This window comes from Macaca thibetana, chromosome 6 (genome assembly GCF_024542745.1).
Source record: "Macaca thibetana thibetana isolate TM-01 chromosome 6, ASM2454274v1, whole genome shotgun sequence".
NCBI classification, from domain to species: Eukaryota; Metazoa; Chordata; class Mammalia; order Primates; family Cercopithecidae; genus Macaca; species Macaca thibetana.
In genome coordinates, this window is record NC_065583.1 from 71,653,293 (window position 1) to 71,677,648 (window position 24,356).

The 24,356-nt window shown below is 39.8% G+C and overlaps 2 protein-coding genes and 1 pseudogene across 4 annotated transcripts in view; all 3 read right to left on the reverse strand.

The window, feature by feature from the left end:
* LOC126956139 (uncharacterized) overlaps positions 1 to 24,356 on the reverse strand; it is a 604,199-nt gene that overhangs the window by 135,205 nt on the left and 444,638 nt on the right. The gene's annotated exons all lie outside the window — the stretch shown is intronic.
* On the reverse strand, positions 2,644 to 6,329 carry LOC126956240 (uncharacterized; annotated as a pseudogene).
* MAN2A1 (mannosidase alpha class 2A member 1) overlaps positions 20,952 to 24,356 on the reverse strand; it is a 175,378-nt gene continuing 171,973 nt past the window's right edge. For all 3 annotated transcript variants that reach the window (XM_050793036.1, XM_050793037.1, XM_050793038.1), the window contains one exon: positions 20,952 to 23,727. In XM_050793036.1, the coding sequence (XP_050648993.1) occupies positions 23,575 to 23,727 (153 nt within the window). In that variant the 3' untranslated portion in view covers positions 20,952 to 23,574. The remainder of the gene's footprint in view (positions 23,728 to 24,356) is intronic.

The window sequence follows — 24,356 nt, forward strand, 5'->3', positions numbered from 1 at the left end:
GGAATTGAGTTTGCACACCTATTATATCATTTTGGAAACTTGATGCCCAAAAGGCCTCAGCATCTCTAAAGACAATTTCATGAGCTACCTATTGTTTTGTTTTGCTTGTTTTTTTCATCAGGCATCAGAAAACCTTCTGAACCTCATAACCAGACTTTGGATGAGGGCAACATGCACTTTTCACAGGTGTTCTGTCTGTGACAAAGGACAAATTAAGTCTCCAAAAAGACTCATCTGCTAGCTTTTTCTGGTGACTTCTATTTCAAGGTCTTCTCTCTCTCCCTAATTAGCTTTCCCAAATGGACTGTTTAATGCATAACTAATCTTGAACTTGCTCTTTTCTCTGACTGAAGAGAAAATTGCACTTCATTTTGTTGAGCTATGGTGCTTATGTTGCACATTTATCAACGAGTGATATTTTAGAATTCTAGATGACAGCTGTTCAGAGTTTCCTCATTGTCAATATTAGATTGGGAATTACTAATGGTGAATATATAAACCCTTTTTAACATGCAGTCTAATCAAAATTGTTCTAAATATTTAGCTTCCTAAATTCAAATTATTTTCCAAAGTATATTAGTCTAATGAAACATTCTTTTTGGGATCTAGAGGAAAGTTGAAAGCATTTATAACATTTATCACATGGCCAAATATGTAATTGATAATAATATAATTCAGTGTATTGATCTGTCTTCTTAGCTCTGCACCTACATCATCTTAATTTATTTCCACTATTTTATTTTTGACAATAAATAAAATACTTCAAAAAATTTTGGTCTGAAATAAATGGCTATGCTTGTTTTGTGTTTTTTGATCAAAGGAATTTTTAAAAATGTTTGCCTTATTCTTCTGCTGCAAGTAAAGAAGTGGAACAAAGTAAGCACATACAAGCTGAAATACAACCGGCAACTAGAATTCACAACATGCTTCCTTTCAATGATTGATACCACACTTAGGTGGGCAACAAAAAAGGGGTCTCCTGTGTCTCTGCAAGCAGGCAGAGTTCCCTTGAAGGGAGCAGGAATCTGCAGGGGCCTGGATGATGAGGTGCCAAGGGGACCAAAGGCCCAGGATATTGGAAAAATTTCTCTAACATCTCTTTCTAAGAGCTATAGTCCTTACCTTTTTTAAAAACAGGAATCTTGCATTGAATTGATAGCACAAACAGAAGTTAAAAATCCCTAAGTTTGAGGGTGGAAGGATATGAAGCAAGGAAATACTGAATTGGAAAGAGCTGCAAAATCAAAGAATGAGTGATGACATGAAATAGATGTTATGGGGGTGACCTCCCAGAAAGTGGAGGTCCTTATCAGGTAGAAGGGAAGGGGAGAGGACAACGTGTAATGGATGTAGTCTAAATCTGGTTTTGCAAATCTTGGCCTCTCTCAAAAAATATATATAAAATGAAATTAAATGCTTGGAAAATTGCAGTTAGAGAAAAAAATTCTTTAGGAATAATTGGTATAGTGCTGAGTCTCAACTCTTCCTGCACTCTCCACTCCTGATGGGAAAGGGATGAATGTTGCCTTCTCCTGACTTCAAATCTAGTGAGGAGGCTTCAGATAAACCACAAGGAGAACCTGTGATGTGACCTCTGATACCAGACTGGTATGTGACTAGCACCTGATAAATCTAAAGGTTAATTTTATGGCTAGGGCTGGATGCCTACCAGGTGCTCAAAGGAAAAATGGGTTATGTCTTAGGAAGCTATTGCATTTAAAAATGGAGGTGTACCACAATATACCCAGGGGCTGTGAGATAAAGGCAAAGTGATTAACAGAAGCATGTCAGTTGTGGAAAAAAAATTGTTTTGATTGTCCCTTGTTTGTTCAATGCGATGCTGACATAAAAATGAGCATAAACATATAAACAAGCAGGTGAAAAGGTGAAAGTTGCCTGTAGAATAACTCTAGAAATGAGAAGGCATTTCACCGAAGAGAAGTGAAATTTGGAAAGTGTGAAAATCTTCTGGAGATACAAAGGCAAGAATCGGCATTGCATTTAGGAAAATAGCAGAGTAGAGCTAAAGGGACCTCTGGTAACTGCATCTGCTTCCAACTGTGTCTTATGAAAAGTACTATCTCTGGGCCAGGCACAGTGGCTCACACCTGTAAACCCAACACTTTAGGAGGCCAAGGCAGAGGATTGCTTGTGACCAGGAGTCTGAGTTTGCAGTGAGCAATGATCATGCCACTGCACTCCAACCTGGACAACACAGTGAGACTCTATCTCTCAAAAAATAAAATAATAATAATAATTTCTGGACTGAAAGCCAACTTCCTTTTCTTGGGGAAAACAAACATATAAACAGAGAGGTTTATATGTTATATATTTAGAGTTGTCTGCTGATATGGAAATAAGTATTCCTCAGTTAACTCATCAAATAAAAGGGAGTGAGATTTGTAGACGAACAACTGATCTCACTTCTGGAGCTGTGTGTTCCATAACATGCAGAAAGTTGGTGTTTCAATATAAAGCAGTCCTATGTATGAGTTCGGTTTACAAGTTCTTCCAGAATCCAATTATTGGGATATTCTGAAAATTCCTATGTCAAGGGTCTGAGAATTCACACCCCCAGCTATAAGAGTTCATGAACCTTGCCACACTCATTTGAACAATAACTTTAAGAGAGTCATGGGGTTGGAGTGTGGGAGCGGAATGAGCATCCTGTGACTAAAAGACAAGATTAACCAGCCTGGTATATCTCATAAACCATCCCCATCGCCTCTCCACTCTCCTTCTCAATTAACAATTATGAAAGACTATTATTAGATACAATCTTGGCTCTTCCACTAACTAGTGGAGTAATCAGGACGAAATCATTTGCTCTTCTAGACTTTACTTTTCTCATTTGCTAAATGAGAGCTAGGACTAGATAAGTGGTATAGGTGGCACAAAACAAACCAGTTATTTATTTATTTACTTACTTATTTATTCATTGAGATAGAGTCTTGCTGAGTCGCCCAGGCTGGAGTGCAGAGGCGCCATCTCACTACAGCCTTGGACTCCCAGGCTCAAGCTATTTTCCCGCCTGAGCCTCCTTAGTAGCTGGGATGACAGGGACGTGCCACCACACTCTGATTTTTTTTATATTTTCATTTTTGTAGTCTCGCTATGTTGCCCAGGCTGGTGTGGAGCTCCTGTATGGCTGGAATTACAGGTAGTCGTGAGCAACCGCGCCCGGCCCAAATCTGTTATTTAAAAGCATATCCAGAGGCGGCGTGCCTGCCAGGCATTGAGCGCCCGGGACCTGCGCCGGAGCTGGCGGCCCGGGGATCCGGCAGGTGCTGAAGCTGCAGCTTCAGCAGGTGCTGCAGCAGGTGCTGCCGCCTGCGGGCTGGCCAGGGGCTTGGTCCCAAGGTTCTGCTTTGCTGGCACAGTGGGGAAGCCGCGCGCAGCCCGTGGGCCTGGGCGTGGGGCACGCGGCCGGGGCTCAGCGTCTGGGACCCCCAACTGGGACAGGCGAGAACCACTGTCTCTGAACAACCTAAGGAAGAGGAACGTGGAATCTGGAGAAGAGCTGGCGTCCAGGCTGGACCACTGCAGAGCCAAGACCACAGCGTACATCCTCCTCATCACACGTTGCCAATACCGTGTGGACGGTTCCCTGGAAAAGGACTGCTGTCTGAACCTGCTGGGTCGTGAACCAGTAGAACTAACTGGACTCCAATTTGCAAGCTTGGGGTTGAGGTTTAATAAAATCGTCCATTCCTCCATGACCCACCCCATAGAAACCACTGGCTTCAGCAACAGGCACCTGCCAAACGTCTGCAAAGTCCACACAGACCTGGGGCGGGAAGCCCCCTCGTCAAGCCAGCCTGGCAGCGTATCACTGAAAGCGGCCACTGGGCATGTTGTGAAGATGGGAGTGCGGATCGAGGCAGCGCTCCGAAACTGCATCCCTCGGGGGATGCCAAGCAGGGGGAGGATAATTAGGAGATCTTCCGATGTCACGCCAATGTCATTCGTTGCCGGTGACAGGGCACAGCGCTGCAGTTTTCTCCGGAAGCCTGGCTCCATTGCTCCCTCAACAATGGCAGTATCACCCACCTGGTGATCCGACCCAATGGCCGAGTAGCGCTCAGGACCCTCGGGGACACGGAGTTCATGCTCCCTGACGGCATCACCCAGTCCTGAGGGCAGTCCACAGAACTCTGCCCTTCTCAGCTCAGGACCTGGCTCTGGCTTTTCCTTCCCTCTGTCCTCCCATACAGACTGCATTGCAGTTACGTGCTGTTCTCGAGGAGGCGGACAGAAAAGTAGAAATCTCTCAAATGCTGCATTTGGGTACTTGTTTCTGGCCCAGGCTGACAAGAGAAAAATTCAGATCAGATAACCTGACTTCTTTGCAAGGCTTTCTATATTACCATGACCTGCCAGGACGACCGTGTGGGGTTTAAGGTGAAAATTCAGACAAAACTCGGGCCTGCTTTGGGGACTGAATGAGGCCTGACCCAGGCCATCACTTTGACGACCACAGCAGGCTGTCGCTGAGGGTCCGCTGGGCTCCGTGGGCAAAGCCTGTCAGGCACGAGGGTAACTGAGGCACACGGAGAAGAAGGGCACGGAGATTTTGTTCACAACTCACTTCACTTCACATTCTTTTAATTTCTTAAAACCCTTTTGTCACTTAAATATTTATCCATTATAGATTTTCCTCATCTGGGTTCTTGCTTTGAAAACTAATTTCTCACTCCAAAGTTACAGATCCCTGATGATTCTGAATCTGAATTCATCTAATTTATTAGGCCTTTGAGGGCTCAAGGACTTACCAACTACACAGGTGACCATGGGCAGGTGAGGGATGAAATGAGTCTGCAGAGGTGGTGTGACCTTCGACCTGCATGCTGGTCTCAAGGGAGGGGTGACATGCTGGTGACAGCCCAGCAGGAGGAGATTATCCTTATTCAATATTAAATCTCAGGCTGACAGCTCAATCCTAGTTTGCTTCTGATTTTTTATGCTTGGGGATTGAAATATTTAAACGTGATATGTCTATCTCAAATATTTACTACAACCATCCTATTAATTTAGAAAAAAACAATTTCTACAACATGATTGTGAACATTTTCTGCAGTCAATACAACTAATTGGGATAGTTAATCTCTTTCTTTGTCAACTTTGGAAATGACTACATCATAAAAATTACTGGTTTAAAAAAATTAAAAATACATAAAAAATAAAAACATATCCAGAGCCCATCACTAGAGATTTGTGATTCAGTTGATGAAGACTAGGATCCAGGAATCTGCATGTTCACACATTTAAACTGATTCTGATGCAGATGATCAAAACAAAAATTAAAATACACAACCTCGAAGGTCTCTTGCAATTTTAACCCTTCTTCTGTTCTAGTCTATCACGACTGTTTATTGCTCACTTAGAGAATGCTTGGTGCCTTACAAAATCTAGTGTACTCAATGAATATAGTTTTATTTGAAATTCATACTCACTGGGTGCTGGAATTGGTTAACAAGGATTCCAGTCATCATAGCATATTATAGCATTCTGCTGGCTGGACATGGCAGTCTTGATTTTTCCTGGTTCGGGTTGCTTCGATGGTTGGACTGAAAGATTCCCATCACTATGGGATTCTATGATTCTGATTCTAATTCTGTCATATTATTAGGTCTGATTCTAATTCTGTCATCCATTAGGAGTTGCTAACTTTTCTCTGTTACTTGGCTAAACATAAGTGTACTCCCTCAGAAGGCCTCTAGGAAGTTCTCCATGTGGTTAAGAATGTTGATGTTGATGGTTCAAAAGTTACACACTCAGAGTGAAAATATAGCTTTATTTATTCTCTACTTGTTATATAAAGATGCCTCAGTTTTGGATAATTCAAAGTTTAAGCTCCTTCTAAGTATTCCCTTCCTCTCATACTTCCCAAACTGGCAACTGGACATACAGGTATGCCTATGTATCACACATAAAATAAATGAATTGTCCTTAGGGATAGATACTGCCTCTGAGTCCTTGCTGGTCTCCGACATGTTGTAGCTTGTTTGGTCCGGTGCCCAGGAAACAGTGGTGGTGCCCACAGAGGTGTGGTTTGTCCCACCTGCTTCCCTCAAATGCTATGCTGGCATCCCCTGCTGAAGTCTAACTACATTCATGACCTCTTCCTTCTAACCCTAGTCCTCTTCTGGTCTACTGCTTCTTCCATTTCTCATTCATGTCAAGGATACAGAATATTGGAGGATAGGAAGAAATGAAGTGATATCTAAAGCTCAGCCCTCTAGACAGCTCACTCAGCCATTTCCGCCATCCAGTCTGGCACCATGTTAGATGCAGTGCCACGCTAACTGTGGGATGCTCTGAAGCACAGGCTGGGATACACCTGCTGTCCTGGACCATGTTTCTACCACACCTTCCAAGAAACTACTACCCAAAGGGGACAAGAGAGCTGGCATAATCACGTCTGATGGCTTGTCTTTCTTCTCTTTACTCCTCCCAACCATCTCCTCTCAGAAATGTAAGGGGCTTTCCCTATTCTTAGATAGAAATGTCCATTGCAGCATGTATCGGTCCTCTCTACATAATGGCTTATAGTAAAATTCAGTGATCCAGATTCCCTAGGCTTAGCATTTGATTTGTAAATGAAATTTTGGCAAATTTAAACAACATTTTTCCCCTCTCAGCAAAGCCTGGATTTCAATATTATGTTCTCACAGTGAATTTTTTAAAATATGGTTTTCCATGGATGGCCAAGAAATGACTTCTCTGTTCCAACCTCCCATAAAATGAAGTCCAGTGATTTAATAAGTGCAGAGCTGCATAGCAATGTGATTTCTGAAAATGAAAAATGTCAACTTAACATTTGCGAAAATATTATTCCTGTAAAAATAATTCTTGGCCGGGCGCAGTGTCCCAAGCCTGTAATCCCAGCACTTTGGGAGGCCGAGACGGGCGGATCATGAGGTCAGGAGATTGAGACCATCCTGGCTAACATGGTGAAACCCTGTCTCTACTAAAAAATACAAAAAACTAGCCAGGCGTGGTGGTGGGCGCCTGTAGTCCCAGCTACTCGGGAGGCTGAGGCAGGAGAATGGCGTGAACCTGGAAGGCAGAGCTTGCAGTGAGCTGAGATCCGGCCACTGCACTCCAGCCTGGGCGACAGAGCAAGACTCCGTCTCAAAAATAAATAAATAAATAAATAAATAAATAAATAAATAAATAAATAAATAAAATAATTTTCTAGATAGGTCTGCCTTTGGAAAACCAAAAGCTAAGAAAATAAATTATACAAGTATAACTGTTGCATCAAGGGCCATAGATGGCAAACTGCTTAAGATCAAGCATCATTGAGTTTACATATATTTGGTTCTCTTGCAGATGCTACAATCATAGAAACATAAGAAATGCAGGACCTAAGTGATCCTGACAGTGAAATTTGGTAAAATTAAGAGAGATGATTTTTCCTAGGAAAAGGACAAGATTAACAGTATCAATTCTCTCACAAATTGGCCCAATCTAGCACTCCAGCCTTACCTCCCCCTCCTCACCCGTGTCAACCTACTCTTCCTACAAAGCCAGCAGACCCATGGACCTTCAGATCCACCAACTGCATTCCTATATCTATGTCTTTGCTCCCACAATCCCCTCCATGGGATGCCCCTAGGCAGTAGGGCTCTGAAGATTAGCGAGCAAATTCATGAGGATTAAGTGAGTATCAATAAGCATGCCTCCTGTTTCTACCTCCATCAAACACAGGAATCATGTGTTGTTACAAGAATGGAAGTACTATATTTAGTTAGGCTCCTCGTACCAAAAAAAACCAGTGGATCATAGTGGTATCTTACTTTGAGGGAAAAAGAGATTATATCCAATTACCGTTTTCTATAATTTGTCTTTTCTTTTTAGAAAGACTTCTGAGTAGGAGCCACAGGCGGAGTCTGGCTCTGAGGTGGGGGAGAAAATGGAAGAATAAACACTGAGCAGGAAGCAGGGAGACCACGGTTGTTACCATAGTGATGAGCATTGAGTCCGGGTGGTGCTGTTGCCAGCTTGTGCTAGTGAGTGGGAGAAAACCACTTTCCTTCTGGACTAGTAGAGTTGAGGACAGAAATATCTGAGATGACCAATTTAACTTGCTACTTGACAGTCTAAATTCTATCTCTGTAGATATAGCCAGTGTTTATTAAGCACCTACTAAGTGATGCATAATAAATGGCAAATAATTGGCAATGTGCTGGATGTATTAGAGGCTTTGATGTATGTAGACCCAGAAATTTAGGGACTAACATTCCCATTTTAAATATAAAATAAAATTTCAAGAGACTAAATAATTTATTTGTTATTTAATGACCTAGCTAGTAAAAGAACAGGGCCAAAATTTATAGCCAGATCATTAATTTAATTCAATCTAATTTATTTTCAGTGTAAACCTATTTCCACCAGGCCACAACTATGCCTGTCAAATGATATGGCAGGAAAATTATATCCCTTTGAATAATGCAAACTTAGAGAATCCATGGTGGTTACCCCAGACTTTGACATTTTAGTTTTCCCTGTTTTGCAAGTTTCCTAGAAAATAATCGATGTTAAAGCTTTCTTTCCTTCATTTATAAACTGAATGAGTTTTCTGATAAACATCTTTTTCATATGTTTATTCGTGAACTATAATTATTCATTCTTAGTTAAAATGATTAGAAAATAATCCTAAATGACAGGTTTCAATGTATTTGGCATTAATGTGACAGTATCAAAATTTACTGACAGTAATATTCACTTATAGACAGACAAAGTTCATGAAATTATTTCCTACATTCTTTTTTTTCCAAAATGGAAGCACCTTTGAATCTGTAACAACCATCATTTCTTACCAGTAAACACAAAAAAGAATATCAGAAAATTAAAGACCCCTATAATTCCACTTCCATTCCCTTCCTTACTCCCCAAGTAAAAACTGTTTTTGTTTACCCTTTTTGAACATTTATGCACAGTACAGTGGTGAAAAGTGTGAATTCACATTCTGACTTTGTCACTTACTAGCTATGTGACTAGACAAATTAGTCTCTTAACCCTCAATTTCTTAACTGCAAAATAGTAAATAATATTACCCAACACATACGAATATTATATGTAATAAATCATATAATAAGACAAATTATGTTAAGTGCTTAGTGCAGTACTTTAGCACTTTATAAATGGTAGCATACATATGTATGTATCTCTTTATACATATTGTTTACATAAACGAATTATGCTACACATATTGAGCCATAACTCTCATAACAAAATTTCTTAAGCCATATTTACACATCTATATGTAAGACTACCAGTTGCTGCATAACACTCCACATTGTGAATATAAAATAATTTTATTTAAGCATAATTAATGAATATTTGAGTTGTTTATGGTTTTAATCTCAATAGAAGCATTGGCAAACTGTCAACAAATGAAGAGATAAGAAATATTTTAGGCTTTGCAGCCCATTCAGTCTCTGTTGCAGTTATTCAAGTCTATTGTTGTAGCATAAAAAGAGCCAGAAACAATACAAAAACAAACGGGTATGGCTCTGCTCCAATATTTTCTATTTCCAAAACAGGCAGTGGGCTTGATATGGCAATGGGCTGCAGAGTTTGCCAATCCCCAATATAATGTTCTGATTGATACTGTAGTACTTACATTTTTTTCTTACTTCTCCTGTTACTTGCTTTTAAATCATACACACACACACACACACACACACACACACTGTCTTATCTGCTCAGGCTGTGATAGCAAAAGACCAAAGACTGGGTGGCTTAACCAACAGGAATGTATTTCTCACAGTTTGGGAGGCTGACAGTCTAAGATTAAGGTGCCTGCTGATTTGGTGAGTACTCTCTTCCTAGCTTGCAGACGGGACTTCTGGGTATGTCCTCACATGACAGGGAAAGACAGAGTGGAGGAAGAGGGAGAAAAAGAAAAAAAAATCTCTGGTGTCTCTTCCTACAAGAGCAATAGTTTCATCACACAAGCCCCAACTCTCATGACCTCATCCCTCCTTAATTACCTTCCAAAGATGCGTTTCAAAATACCATCGCCTTGAGGGGTAGGACTTCAATACATTAATTTGCGGTGGGGTGGAACACAAACATTCAGTTCATAGCACTTTGAATACAGAAACCGATTTTTAAATTGCAAATCTTGATAGGCATCATATTATTTTCTACAATTTACACTCCTACCAAAGAATGAGAGAAAGCCCAGGTTCCTACCTCTCATCACCCGCAGTTGTAACTCATTTGATTCTTTAGTAATCTGATAGGAAAAACATTACATGTCATTTTCATTTGAATATCTTTGTTCATAAGGATAAAATCTTTTCCTATGTTTATTGGTCAACTATTATTTCTTCATTTGGGAATTTTCAGTACATATCTTTTTTCAACTTTTCTAGGTTAATATTTTTCTCATTGATTTCTGTCAGTTGTTTAGAGATGCTAACTCTTGCGTATCAAGACTTATCCACATCACACTTTCCCATGGCATCCAGCTTGACCTTTATAATACTCATTATACTCAAAAGTACTTGGTCAATGTGGGCTAGATGGCAAGGTCCATGAGGTCATGATGACTGCTTATCTTATTCAGGGTTTAGTACCTAACACTGACTGTAGTGTCTGGGGCATACCTGGTGCTCCAAAACTGTTTGCTGAATAAATCAATAAATAGCACATATTTTGCAAATATTTACCACTGTATATTGTTTTGTTTTTCTGTTAATTTATTATAGCATCTTTGACCACATCATTTTTAATTTTTATAACCAAATTTGTCTATTTTTCTTTACAGTTCTTAAGTTCATTTTATGCATAGAAAGTCCTTCTACACTCCCAAGTCATTAAAATGCATTTCTTGTATTTTTTCTATTGTATATATATATTTGCAATTAAATATCTAATCTATAAATTATCTTTGTATCTGTTTAAGGTAGACAAACAATTTAATTTTTTCTATATAAAGACTATACTATTTATTGAGTGATCTACGTCTTTACCACCAATGCGAAATGCAATCTTTATTATATTCTAGATAGAATAAATTTTTAATATACGTGTGTTTCAGTGTGTGGTAGGGTATATCTCTGTTTTTCCTATCTAAAACTTTTTTTCCCCTATTCTCATGCAAGGACATTTCCAGGTAAATATGGTTTCAATTTGTCAACTCTCTGTTGAATCAGTCAGTCACTCCCTACAGAGAGAGTAAGCCAGTTAAGCAGGACACTGGAAGAGGAAAAATCATCTTTCAATCTAGCTTTACTCATTAGCTTTAAGTTGCACAGCTTAAAAGGATTCATAATCATACCTGTCTGACCTGCTTCACAGAGTTATTGTGAGACTCAAGAGTGCAGATTGATCTGCATATTTAAAGTGCCCTAAAAATTAAAAGTTTCTGAGAAGTGAAAATTATTCATATTCCCTACTATTGACAAGTACCCAGTTTATTTCATCTTGAGAAGATGACTCAAACCTACTGGAACTGGATGAATAAGGTTCTGTGGTAAATGGAGGCAAATCACTGAAAACATCTTCCTGTTTTTATTCCAAGCAGGTGGAATAAGTAGTCCCGTCAAATGAATCCAATACTCGAGCGGCTCTTGGCTAGTTCTGTGCCTCTGTCATCCTGGCACACCGCCGTGTCTATCAGGAGTCGGCACACTCCCTCAGCCGTTTCTTCTCCGGCAAGACCACAGGGAGGTGGGGAAAGCTCTGATGTGCGTCTCCACAGGGGCCGTGGGATGGGTTGGATGAATGTATTTTGGGTGCTACATTTGTTTCCTGAGGCTGTTGTTGTTACAACAAACTGGGTTGTTGGAAAAAAGAGACACTTACTCTCTCACAGTTCTGGATGCCAGAAGTTGCAAACCAAGCTATTAGCCAGGCCACACCCCCTCTGGAGAATCTAGGGGAGACTCCTCCCTGGCCTCTTCCGCCTTCCGGTAGCTGTCAGCATTCGTTACCTCGCGAACGCATCACTCCCAGCGCTGCCACCATGGTCATGTTTCCTCCTCCTGTGTCTTCTCCTATTCTGCCTCCGACAAGGATGTTTGTCATTGGATTTATGGCCCACCTAGATAATCCAGATGATAGCCTCTCACGGTCTTTAATTTAATCACATACGCAAAGGCCCTTTTTCCAAGTAAGGTTGCATTCACAGATTCAATGGATTAGGGCATGGAGATATCTTTTCAGGAGCCACCACTCATGTCGCTACCTGTGCCCGTATCTTCAGAGGAAGTAAATGTAAACGGGCTCTGTGCTTGCAGTGCTTTGCCAACTTGAGTCTCAATAGGACACAGCTGAAATTAGCCAAATGGGAGCTCACTCTCAAATGATGGGCTTGAAGTTCTGACATTTTGCTGTTCCTAAAATATACACATAACTTCTGTCAGATTCAAACTTGACTGAGGTTGCATTTTAAAAGGATATACATTTAATTACTTCCTCTCTGCTCCCACTCCAAATCTTCATACTCTAAATTGAAGAGTCAAGACAGCATCACCAAATTACACATGCTTCCTGCTTCAAACCACCACGATGCATTGTGGAACAAGGTGAAGTTCCCGTAAGCAGACACCTTATCAAATCCACCCTATGTGAAACTCATTGCTCAAGCACTTCTTACAAAGCAGTCATTATATTTTCATAAGCAGTCCTTTCCCTTAATCTTTCAGGGCAAAGCTACACCAGGACTGATTTTTAACCACAGATAGCAAAAACTAAGATTTCTTGAGATCTAAAGACATTTCTCCTCTTAGTACTTCAATTGAAGAGAATCTCCTCTTCTGCAGGTTCCCACACTGATCTGAAGCCCAAGGCATTTATGAGCTGTGGTTGCTGGTTCCCAGGTCAAAACTCAGCTGTTTTCATGTAATCCTTTCAAGATTTTTCAGATTACTCTTAAAATTTGGGCTTTAACCACTCCAGATAAAGTTTCAGGTACATTTTTTTTCAGGCTTATGTTATTTCTGGGAAAGGAAACCCTGGCATTTACAAAACCAAAACAAAACCAAAATAAGTTTTGCATTAAACAGATCATTTTGTTCCCATCCCCAAATATCTATCTACCCAAAGGTGCCATAACCACAACATGGAGAAGTCGGACTTCAAAAGGTTATTGGAAAGAGCTGCAAGCATTGCCATAGAGAATCACTTAAAATGCATTTTATTTCATCTGCTAAAATAGTTTTTTGCAACCAGAAAAAGTGTTTAGGAAACCTTCTAATTTGGAAAGTTGGCAGTGTAGCTTTAATCAGTAGACCAGGAAAAAGAGTTCCTAGGAGGTATAGTGACTCCTCCAAGGTCCCACAGCTACTTTTGCAGAATTTGAGACTGAAATCCAGATTGCCAGATCCCAATCTGGTGTTCTCTCCATTACTGTTGCATCATTTCATTCTCTTTTGTAATAAAAATACTCCCTGAAATGACAACTTTAGGACCTCCATCTGAAGTGGAAGGATAGTGTTAAGAACTCAACATCTACAGAGAGACAAGACGGCAGCGACTCTTTTCTGTAAAGGAACATTAGTAAATATGTTCAGCTTTGCAGGCCACACAGTCTCTGTTAAAACTACTCAACTCTGCCTTTGCAGCCATAAGGCAGCCACAGAAAATACGTAAACAAATGGTATCACTGTGTTCCAATAAAACTTCATTTACAAAAACTGGCAGTGGGCTAGCTTTGGCTTGTGGAGTATAGTATGCAGACTCCCAGATAGACAGAAGTTTTTCATCAGCCTTCATTTTCCTGTTCTGTAAAATGGGTATAACAATAGCATATCCTTTATAGGGTGGCTGTGAGGATTAAATGACAGAAGGTATGCTAACTGTCTTATAGTACCTACCTGGCACATGACACAAAAAATGTTAGCTGTTATCATTATTATCATCATTATTTAATTTCTGACTGTGCCTTCTGAAAAAGGATGAGAAACAAAGGTATCACCATTTAGCAATCCTTTCTTTTTCTCCCGCCCCCAGACAAGTCAAGATTTACCCACTGCCATGAGCCACCCTCTAATGCTTTACAAACTTCATGAGGTAGGTGACTGTCACAATCACACAGATGGCAACATCAGACTTCATGCTCCCAGGGCTCTGCAAGCCTGAGACAGACAGTTTGCCTTCTATTTGGAACCCTGGCAAATTCTGAATTCCTATAGCCTCCTGCCTGGCTCCTTGAAACCAGGTGCTCAAATAGATAGTTTTCTTTTTAAACTTAGAACAGGTTTTATTTTCACTATTTATTTCTAGAGATTTTAATGAAGCCAGGTGCACAGTTTCAAAGGCCAGCCATTATTTCTCGTGCCACTCTGCCCCTTGTGTTCCCCTGTAATTTGAAATTTTGTATTCCAAAGAGCTTCATGTTTCCTCTACTTGTCAAAGCTACAAGAACTAACTAAGGCATGTGCTTATGTGCCTATGTGCTTATGTTTCTACAACTTCATAGAAAGCCCACTCATTACCCATGGTGGAGACAGGGTGGTTTCAGGATACGGTGGCCTACTCTTCCACTTCGGGTAGTTTTCACTTAATTGCAAAACCTCATCATTATTACACTTCAGTGACACAGGCCCAAGAGATTGCATGACGACAAGTTTCTACTAAACCTTAAAATAATAGAACTCTTTAAAGCTAGAAGTATTTTAATAATGTCTCATTAATTCCTTAACCTCTTATCTGGGTGACAAATATTCCTGAGTTTATGGTTAACAAATTAAACCCTAGAGACGACTCTGAAGTAGATTGGCTGTGGACTAATGAAAGGGGCTAGTTACTTAATACTCTGAAAAATGTTCTGTCCACACTTAGATTAGATTCTACTCTTTCACTGAGAAGGTTTCATTGTATCACTATAGAGTTCTGGGGCCAACAGGCTCATACATAAGAAATTTATATTTCATCATTTCCTTAAGTATCATGGGGCTGCAAGGAAAAAAAATCACAAATTCAGAGATATATGTGCCCTTTCCTTCACAATTATTTGTAATTGTGTGGTTATATTAAGTTTTCCTGAAAACTATAAACTGCTTTTTTCCTTTCATATGCTTACATGTTTCCAGACCAATGTTAATGGGCACTCTGCCACTCCCCCATTTTCTTCTGTAGAGTAGAATCCAAGCTCTACATGCAGACTGCAGAGTCTTTAATCAAAAACATTTCCAGCCAAACTTCCAATAATTTCCCTCCATGAAACTTCTACAAGAAATGAGATTTCTTGCCTTCGTGCTGTTGGTTTCAAGTCACCCTCCTCTCACACACCCAGTTGGTGACACACTTATTCTTCACGCTCAGCTCTAATTCTCCTACCCCCTTGCCTTCCCTCCTCATCATTCCAGATGGAAGGAAAGTCTCCTTCCTCTGTACTCCCAGAGCATCTGTCATTTGTGCCACTAATGTGACCCTCTTGCTCTCACCTTTTGGCACCTTAACTGCATTGGGACTTATCTCCCTTACTAATAGGAGGGCAGGATTATTGGAATCCCCCTCTTTCAGAGCCTGGCACAGCTGCCCTGCCCAAATGATAAATTCAGTTAATATTTATTGATGGCACAATGCAAAAGTGAAAACTGATTGCCTTCAGGCTCCTCTTAAAGGTACCCCACAAATTCAGTGAGGGTGAGTTTATAGATTTTACTTAAGAAAGTATATTTTGACTTCAAAATAATCTTACTAACTGCACTTAGAAAATTCATTTAGGAAGATGAATACGTAAATGAAAGACTCAAATGGTTTTTCTGGAACACTTACTTCCATATAGCCAGTCCGAAATTATTTCAGTCCTGCATATGACTGAAAAATCCATCCCAGGAAATACAAAGGCTCTGAGTCTCCAGTTCCAGGAGGGAGTTTCAGACCAAATCAAGACCTACCCCAACTTTAGATCAAGCTTTGAAAGCCAACCAGTGAGGGTTCCATTTTATTTTACCGGTATTTCACACATCCAGACCATGTCATAGGTACATCTTGCCTGCTAGCATTGTCATTTAGCTCTGGGACCAGAAAATGAGTCCTAAGGCTAAACTGTGAATTTAAAAATATGGGAGCCAAGAACTCAAGTCTACGTGTAAAGCCCATAAAATAGGCCCTTTTACAAAGTGAATCTAAACAATAAATTCGGGGAAAAAAAAAAAGACCTTTTTAAATAGCAGTGTTCCAATTTCCCTCCTTTGTAGATTTAGAAATTCAGACAGCTTCTCAGTGATGTTTGAAAAAGTCTCAAAGTACTTAAAAGAGTTACTTGACATACTTCAAAGAAGCTAGCTGCCACTGACTCATCGCTTCCACCCCAGCCCCTTTTACTTATTCTTCCCCTCTACCTCCAGTTTTTGGTTGACATTTGGAAGGGTCATCTTGCCACACAGGAGCCAGCCCCAATTCCACATCTGAATTAAAACACTCTCTGAGCAGATGATAAAGGAACTCCAAAATCTTCAGGCATTTCCCTTCAGGCAATTCTTGCCCTCAGAGGAGCTTACATTCTAATGAGGAAGTCAAACCAACAAAATTTCAGGTTTGGCTCTGCTGTAAGAAAAAGGAGATAACTCAGATAACCCACATGCTTAATTCACTTTGCATTTTAAAAAACCTGTCTACACACCTTATGTTTGAAAAAAGATATTGCAATGTAATAAAGTGCAGTTTATTAAAATTTTTGAGCAAAGTGTGTGAGGTGGTGAGGGGAGGAGAGACAAAGAGACCATGTTCCAAGGGACTGACTCTGCAATCAGGTCCCCTTGAGTGGACTTAAGTCACTCAAGTCCACATGTACCCATTCGGCAAAGCATCTACATAAGTAAAAGCATGGTACTGGGGCAGTGGTGACACCCAAGAGCAGTGGTTTCAATGCTTTTAGCTCTTTGTCATGTAACACTAAACTCCAAATACTCAAGTGAGTTATTACTTCATATAACGAGAAAATTGGAATTGGTTCATCCACCAGCTCAGCATCATCAGGGACCAAGGCTGTACTTACCCAGTTGACTTCTGTCCTCAGGCTTTCCCTGCAGGGTTACAAAATGGCTGCAGCAGCTCCAGCATCAACACTTACCCAGTGCTGTCTTTGAACACGGTCATGTGAGAGTAAGATGCTCTCCCCTTTTTAAGAGGGAGGAAAGAGGCCTGTCACAGAAACTCCCAACTAATTTCCATGGTAAGTCATTGGATTGGCCAGAATTGTATCACACGTCAATTCCTAAATCGATAATCCAGCCTGGAGACAGAAATTATCATGATCGATTTAGACCAACCATGATTCACCCTCTGAGACCCATGGCTACCTGATACTTGAATAAAATCAGAGTTTTGTTAGGAAGAAGAAGGTGAAGGGACAGCTTTTGGTTGATAATAACCTATGGTATATTCCACAAGGTCATATTCTTTGAAGGGATTAGGAATGCAGCTTGAAAATTCATACATTCTTTACTGGCCATGGGAATTCCCTGAGAGTTTTGAGCAGGGAAATAACATGAACAAACAAATAATTAGATGTAAGGGATTTTGCAGCCTTTTATTCTGAAATTATAATTCTTGTTTCTTTACATTTACAGGTGGTAATCATTATTCATTTATTGAACAAATATTTATAGAACCCCTGCTGTTCCGAGCATGGGGATACAATGCAAGGCAGCTGCAGTTCCTGCCCTTAGAGGAGCTTACATTCTAATGGGGAAGTCAAACCAACAAAATTTCAGGTTTGGCTCTGCTGTAAGAAAAAGGAGATAACTCAGTGAAGGAGTGGAGGTAGGACTCTGATAAAGTGGCTGGCCAAGAGAAGAGGGCCTTAAGATGACAACTGAACTAAGATGAGAAGGACAGGAGGAGGCCTGCCATAGGGAGGTCTGAGAGCAGAGCCTTGGATGCAGAGGGAAGTGCAAGGCCCTTAAGAGGAATGATCTTGGCGAGCTAGAGACCCAGAAAATCCTGGATAACTGTCAGTAAGAGGGAGAGTGGTAGAAGGCAAGACTGGCTTGGGTCATGAAAAAAAAATGTTACACAACACACACAATAAAGTTCATATACGTGGAGGGGCAGGGACCAGGCCAGGTAGGGTTTTTAGGCCATGGTAAAAGTTTCTATGTTAATCCAAGTTAATATGCATCTATGTTTTTCCAAGAGAACAGAAGATTTTTAACAAGGAAGATTTTTGAATGTCACTTTTTAGAAGTGGGCAGGGCCGGAAATAGCTTGTAATTGGTTAGTGTTAGGACAAGTGCACAGATTTTATGGGATGTTTTCAGGCAGTAGAGATTGTAAGGGTGGGACTTAAGAGTTACTTAGAAAAGTTTGACAAGACGGAGACCTGACTTCTTGAAAAATGTGCTAGGCCAGCTTTAATGAGCACGTGAATTCTTGGAGGATCTTGTTAAAATGCAGATTCCAATTCAGTAGGTCCGGGGTGGGACTTGTGAATCTTCATTTCTAACATGTTTCAGGTAATGTCAGTGCTTCTGGGATGAGGACCATACCAGGATTCTAGCAAAATGTGGCCTTAACTTGTATTTTCAGTTGTACTTTCTGCTAATATCTTATACTTAACTATGCACTCCAGACACAGTAGCCACGTGTTGCTATTTACATTAATAAGATACTCAGTTCCTTAGTTGTACTTATCAGACTTGCAAATATTTAAGAGCTAAAAGAGGCTAGTAGCTACCACACTGGACAGAGCAAGTATAAACATTTCCATAATGAAAGAAAGCTTTATAGGCTGGCACTGCTTCAGACAGAAGATACTACTTCTAGTTCTTTAGGATTTGCTGTTATCAAGTCTTCTCCATCCCTTTTTTTTTTTTTTTAACAGAGGACACATACTGTCTTTACCTGCTAAAATCGAATTCATCTAAGAATTAATTATCTCAAGTCCACTTCTTCTATGGGACCTTTCCTGAAACTCAAACTGGGTGTTGCTTTCAGCTTCCTTTAAATCTGCAATCTCCATTTGGTTTTCCTCTGCAATGTATTTCTACTGTATTTTGCCTGCCTAGTATCCAAAGTATCCGAGCATCCAGCTCCTGTTTCTCTGGTTGTAGAACTCTATTTTCTTTGGGTTGGGGATGAGGCACTACTTCTCACCCATTTCTCCATGTGATTCAGTTGAACCTAAGTCTAGACTCCTAGCCATAATCATTAGCACATGAGCCAGATGAGAGCCAGTGACATTAATGCCAGGACATTTGCTGAAAAAATTAGATAAAAGTGTAGATAAAAGTACCCTTTCCACTGAAATCTGAGCTGTCTGGATGCCAGTCTGGACCTGCTGGCAGCCATTCTGCCATTCAATGAGCAGACCTTGCCCAAGAATGAGGACAACTCAGGGGAAAGAAAAACCAAGAGATCCAGACAGAGCTTAGATGGCATCTCTTACCTGGCAATAGCTGTATTTGGAGTGCTATCTACCTTGAACACTAGTTACTGGACAGTTACAATTTCCTATTTTTGCTTCATCTACTGTGTAGTGGAGAAATCTCGCCCTTTACAACCTCTCAAGACGTTTGTTTTCTGCTTTGATATGTGGTAGTAACCAAGTACTTGCTAATTCTTCCAGCTCCCCTGTGATCCAACTTTTCAACATCATAACTGCCCTTTGTTAGTCTGATTCAAAGGTTTGTAAAAGGCATTGTGAACATATGCTCACCTAAAGTTTCTTTACCAATTTTAATATTCAAACTACTTTAACATGTTAATGATCTAATTTTATGGAGCCAAAGACTTGTCTCTATTTCTCAATGACATCTATTTTCATTAACTTCTACAGATTGTTAACACTCCTGTGTGTACATAACTGGATTATTATTTTTTTGAGACAGATTTCACTCTTATTGCCCAAGGTGAAGTGCAGTGGAGCAGTCCCAGCTCACTGAAACCTCCGTGTTCCGGGTTCAAGCAATTCTCCTACCTCTGCCTCCCAAGTAGCTGGGATTACAGGTGCCCACCACCATGCCCAGCTAATTTTTGTATGTTTAGTAGAGATGGGGTTTCACCATGTTGGCCAGGCTGGTCTCAAACTCCTGGTCTCAAGTGATCCACAAGCCTGTCTCCCAAAATCCTGGGATGACAAGTGTGAGGCACCGCACCTGGCCTTAAGTGGATTATTTCTTAATGGCACAAGTTATCCAAACCAAGTGCAGATTTCCTAGTTAACATGTACTGTTTACCTGGCTAACCCATGTGTACCTCCCAGAATATTCTCCATCTGTGCCTGCCTCCCAGCTTTGAAGGGACTCCTCTAAATCTATTAACGTTGTGTAGTAGTCTGGGCCAGCAGGCTGGAGGATGACTCCAGATCCGACTCTTTCAACCCACCCTCCCTTCTAGATCAACTCACATGGACCTTCTTAGCTTCATGTCTGAGCTTACTCCCCTCCACAACTTTGTCCTGCTTATATATGGAATCTGACCACAATCTACCTACCTCCTAATGGGCTCAGAAGGCCCCGTGGGGCACAGGTGCTAGGAAGGTCCCTAGACTTCAACCTGAAAGGTGCCTCCAAACCCAGATGTAACACTCGACACCACCCATCTACAATCTTCTCTCTACATTTTCTAACTACAATTGGACTAAAGAAAGAGCAATCCAGGCCAGGTGTGGTGGCTCACACCTGTAATCCCAGCACTTTGGGAGGCCGAGGTGGGTGGATCACGAGGTCAGGAGTTCAAGACCAGCCTGGTCAAGATGGTGAAGCCCTGTCTCTACCAAAAATACAAAAATTAGCCAGGAGTGGTGGTGGGTGCCTGTAATCCCAGCCACTTGGGAGAATTGCTTGAACCCAGGAGGCGGAGGTTGCAGTGACCTGAGATTGCATCACTGCAGGGTGACAGCAAAGACTCTGTGTCAAAAAAAAAAAAAGCAATCCATCATGAAGGAACAAAGAACAGACCCTCACTACTCCCCCTACCCTTTCACTATGTTTTAAACCATGTTTACAAAATAGGATTAAGAACTACTCTAGAGGGCCATGTACATGATAAGATTATCTTTTATTAGAGATCTTATATTACATATTCCCAAAAAGATATAAAATCTTCCAAGAGAAAAATATCAAAACCTGTTGATTCCAAGGTGAACAAAATGATCAAAATGAAGGCAAACATTTTCTTCCAGACAAAGGAATATAAAAACATTTCGGCACAAGTACAACAAAGGTATGGGAAGATCATGATAATGTTTTACAACGCATTTTACAGCATTTTATTTTAATCAGTATTTGTAGAAAATAAGGATGCTGAGTTCTTGAACACTGCAGTCACAAACTCAAAATTTCCAAAAAAAGGAAAGAAAACACTGAACTATCTGGTCAATTGAACATCTGTAATAATAAATGTAATGAAACCTAACCAAATAAATATGCCACTGAGATCACAACTGAAGTGTATGGTTTTTAGTGTGTGCCAGAGACATTACATTATTTAATCAGTTTTTGACCACAACCCAAAGCAAAAGCATCCTCTCTTCATTTCCCTGATGATTTATTCTAAAAGTAACTTTAAAAAGCAGAAACTTGCTGGTTAAAGAGAATTTCTGCTTTACCTGTGAACTGCTGGTAGCAACACAAGCTGAATAAAACCCCAGACTAACATGGGACAGATCCATCTCAAACAACCAGAAGTGGCAAAATCACTGTTATTGCATCAAGATTTTTTTTTTTTATTTCATCTGATCAGAATTTCCAGAATGATTAAGCACACCCACTTAACCACAGAACACACTGAACTCCCACAGGAAGGTTTTACATTTAAGATGCAATGAAAATACTGATCTCATTCCTGGGGTTTGCTTCTGGCAACCCTAACATCTGTAGATGTCCACAAAAAGGAAGTCCTTCTTCTTTTTTTAGTTTTTTCCCAAAAAATGTGGAAGAAAACTTACAGTACATGTTTATTGCATGAAATTACCCCTTGTAATATCTTTATCAACACTGGTATTGTTTCCTTAATTATTAAAGGCAAATGAGTTTATGAATTTAATGTAACAATAATCTTGGGAGCTGCATCTTGAGTCAAAATCCAGATGATAATCAAACTATATGGTGAAAGAGAAATTGGGTTTTTATTTCTCTATAAAGATGTTGGAAAGACAAAAGGTAAATGGAGGTTGAAAGCCACAGAATACGAAATCGATTAACTCAAAGAGAATTTTCAAAACTGTACATACTCAAAGACTCCTTTCTATGCTAAAACTGAATAGTCTAAATGTTGCTATTATTTTAATGTTAAGGAAACAATAATCCCAAATAAATTTTATTAAAAGCACTGTAATGGCACACGGGCTCAGAACTTCATTAAGGTTAGCACATACAAAAGTTGAGAATTGAATGAACAAACATATTCCTTAGTTAGATAAACCATGATGAGCTACATAAAAGTGGGTTTCAAAACAAGATCAATTTTAAAGCATTCTCTCTTTAATATAGTTAACTACTGTGAAATGGAAACAGTAGCTGGATTTTGCATTTTACAAAATCCTTGCTTCAAGTTGCAGTTTCCTTGGCAGCAGCATATTTTAATTAACAATATTTTCCTTCCTTATTTTGTTTTCCGACGTCTCAGTACATTCAAATAGTCAAAATGTTTAGAGTAACATCACCACAAATTTAATGAAAACAGATCAGAATGTGGCCAGCATTGTCAGGCAAAAATTACACAATTTATGTGTCATAGAAAGTACCCACCCCTCTCCCCGATCCCGCAACATTCCCCCTTCCCCAGACAGTAATATGGACACTGATTTAACAAGACTTATAAAAAAATAAGGCACATTTATTTTGATATGGTAATTTTAAAATAGAAACCCCTTCTCAGAACACCTGTATTCAAATGAGCTGTGTAAAAAGACACCTTGTGGTACCTAAAATAGGTTTATGGTACCTATGGAATTGCTTCTATTTTAGTGAAGATGGAATAAATTGCACCCATCCCACATTGTCAAGTAATGAAAATATGCCTCTTTTTCTACTGTTGAATGATTCAAAATCAGGTATTTCTGGAAATACTTAGAAAGGGTAGGAAGGGAAGGAAAAGGTCAAGAGGTACACCAGAAAAAGGTATAAAAATCAACTATGTTAATCATAAGGGTGGATAGATTGCACTTTTCCACTTATTTCAACACATAATTTTTCAAACTAGTATGAATGATTGCAACCATTTTGGCCATTAGCTTTTACCCACAAACACTTTATTCCATTTCAGCCAAATAGGTATTTTTGTAAAACTAATGAAGGATCAGCACACAGATATTTTAAGAATCTCTTCACAACCCCCAACACAGACATAATTAGTTAGCGTTTAACCTGAGATACAATCTGTTGAGAGGCTGTCTTTAAATATTCCTTCATTTGTTGCATCAATTCATACTGATGGTGGTAGTTCATGGGAGGAAGTTTAAAAAAAAAGAAACTTGACCGATAGCATGGCTTTTTTTTTTTTTTTCTTACTTTAGTGGTAAAAGAAAAAAAAAAATCACAGAATCACAGAATTTATCTTCTCACAGTAGCCAGAAGCTAAAATAATGTGCTTCTTTATTGCACGTCAAACCAAGAAAGGTATAAAAGCCAATGATTCTCAATCTAAATGTGAAAGTCAGGTTCACCTCAACCGGATTCGGTACGTGCTGATTTCCATTGGACTCAAGTTGATCTCACTTATATTCTGAGTGCCGGGAGGTGAATGCATCAAGGATAATGATGAAAGTGTGAGACTTTCGACAATAAACTTGTTAAAAAGTTTCTGTACCAACATCTGAAAAGTAAATGATAAAATTTGCATATTTAGATCAACTTTGAAGATTAGCAGCACAACTATATATTCTGTGAAAATCAGTATGAGAAGGAATAAAACAGTATGTTGAAATTCTCTTCTGAGGAAAAAAGGGTGGAGTAAATATACATACATAAGTTATTAAACATACATATATAAGTTCTCTTTTATGGAAAAAAGGGTGAATTAAATATACATATATACATGCTTGAACATATAGACTATCCTTGGAAGGAAACAGGAAACCAGCAATGGTCATGAGCAACATATTCTGCATTCCTTTTTGTATTGCTTGAGAATTTTATCATGCACAGGGGCTTTTTCAATAAAAGAAAGGACACCCAATGGCCAAGAAGCTTTAAAAACATCCTTATTCTCTTTTAGTCCATACTTATCCCTAACAATGGTAGTCCTCAACCACTTTTTCCTGTTCCAACAGAGTTGAGAGAGAGCACACTGGCTCACTACAAGGAAGGATCATTATGTCATTGAGTCCCAGTCTATAGAGTGGACAGGTCATTTGAAAAGTGTTTCCCTCACTGCTGCCATGTTATCTGTCTCTCTGGATCATATAACCCCCTTATGATTCAAGGCCTTAATGTCAGAATGCT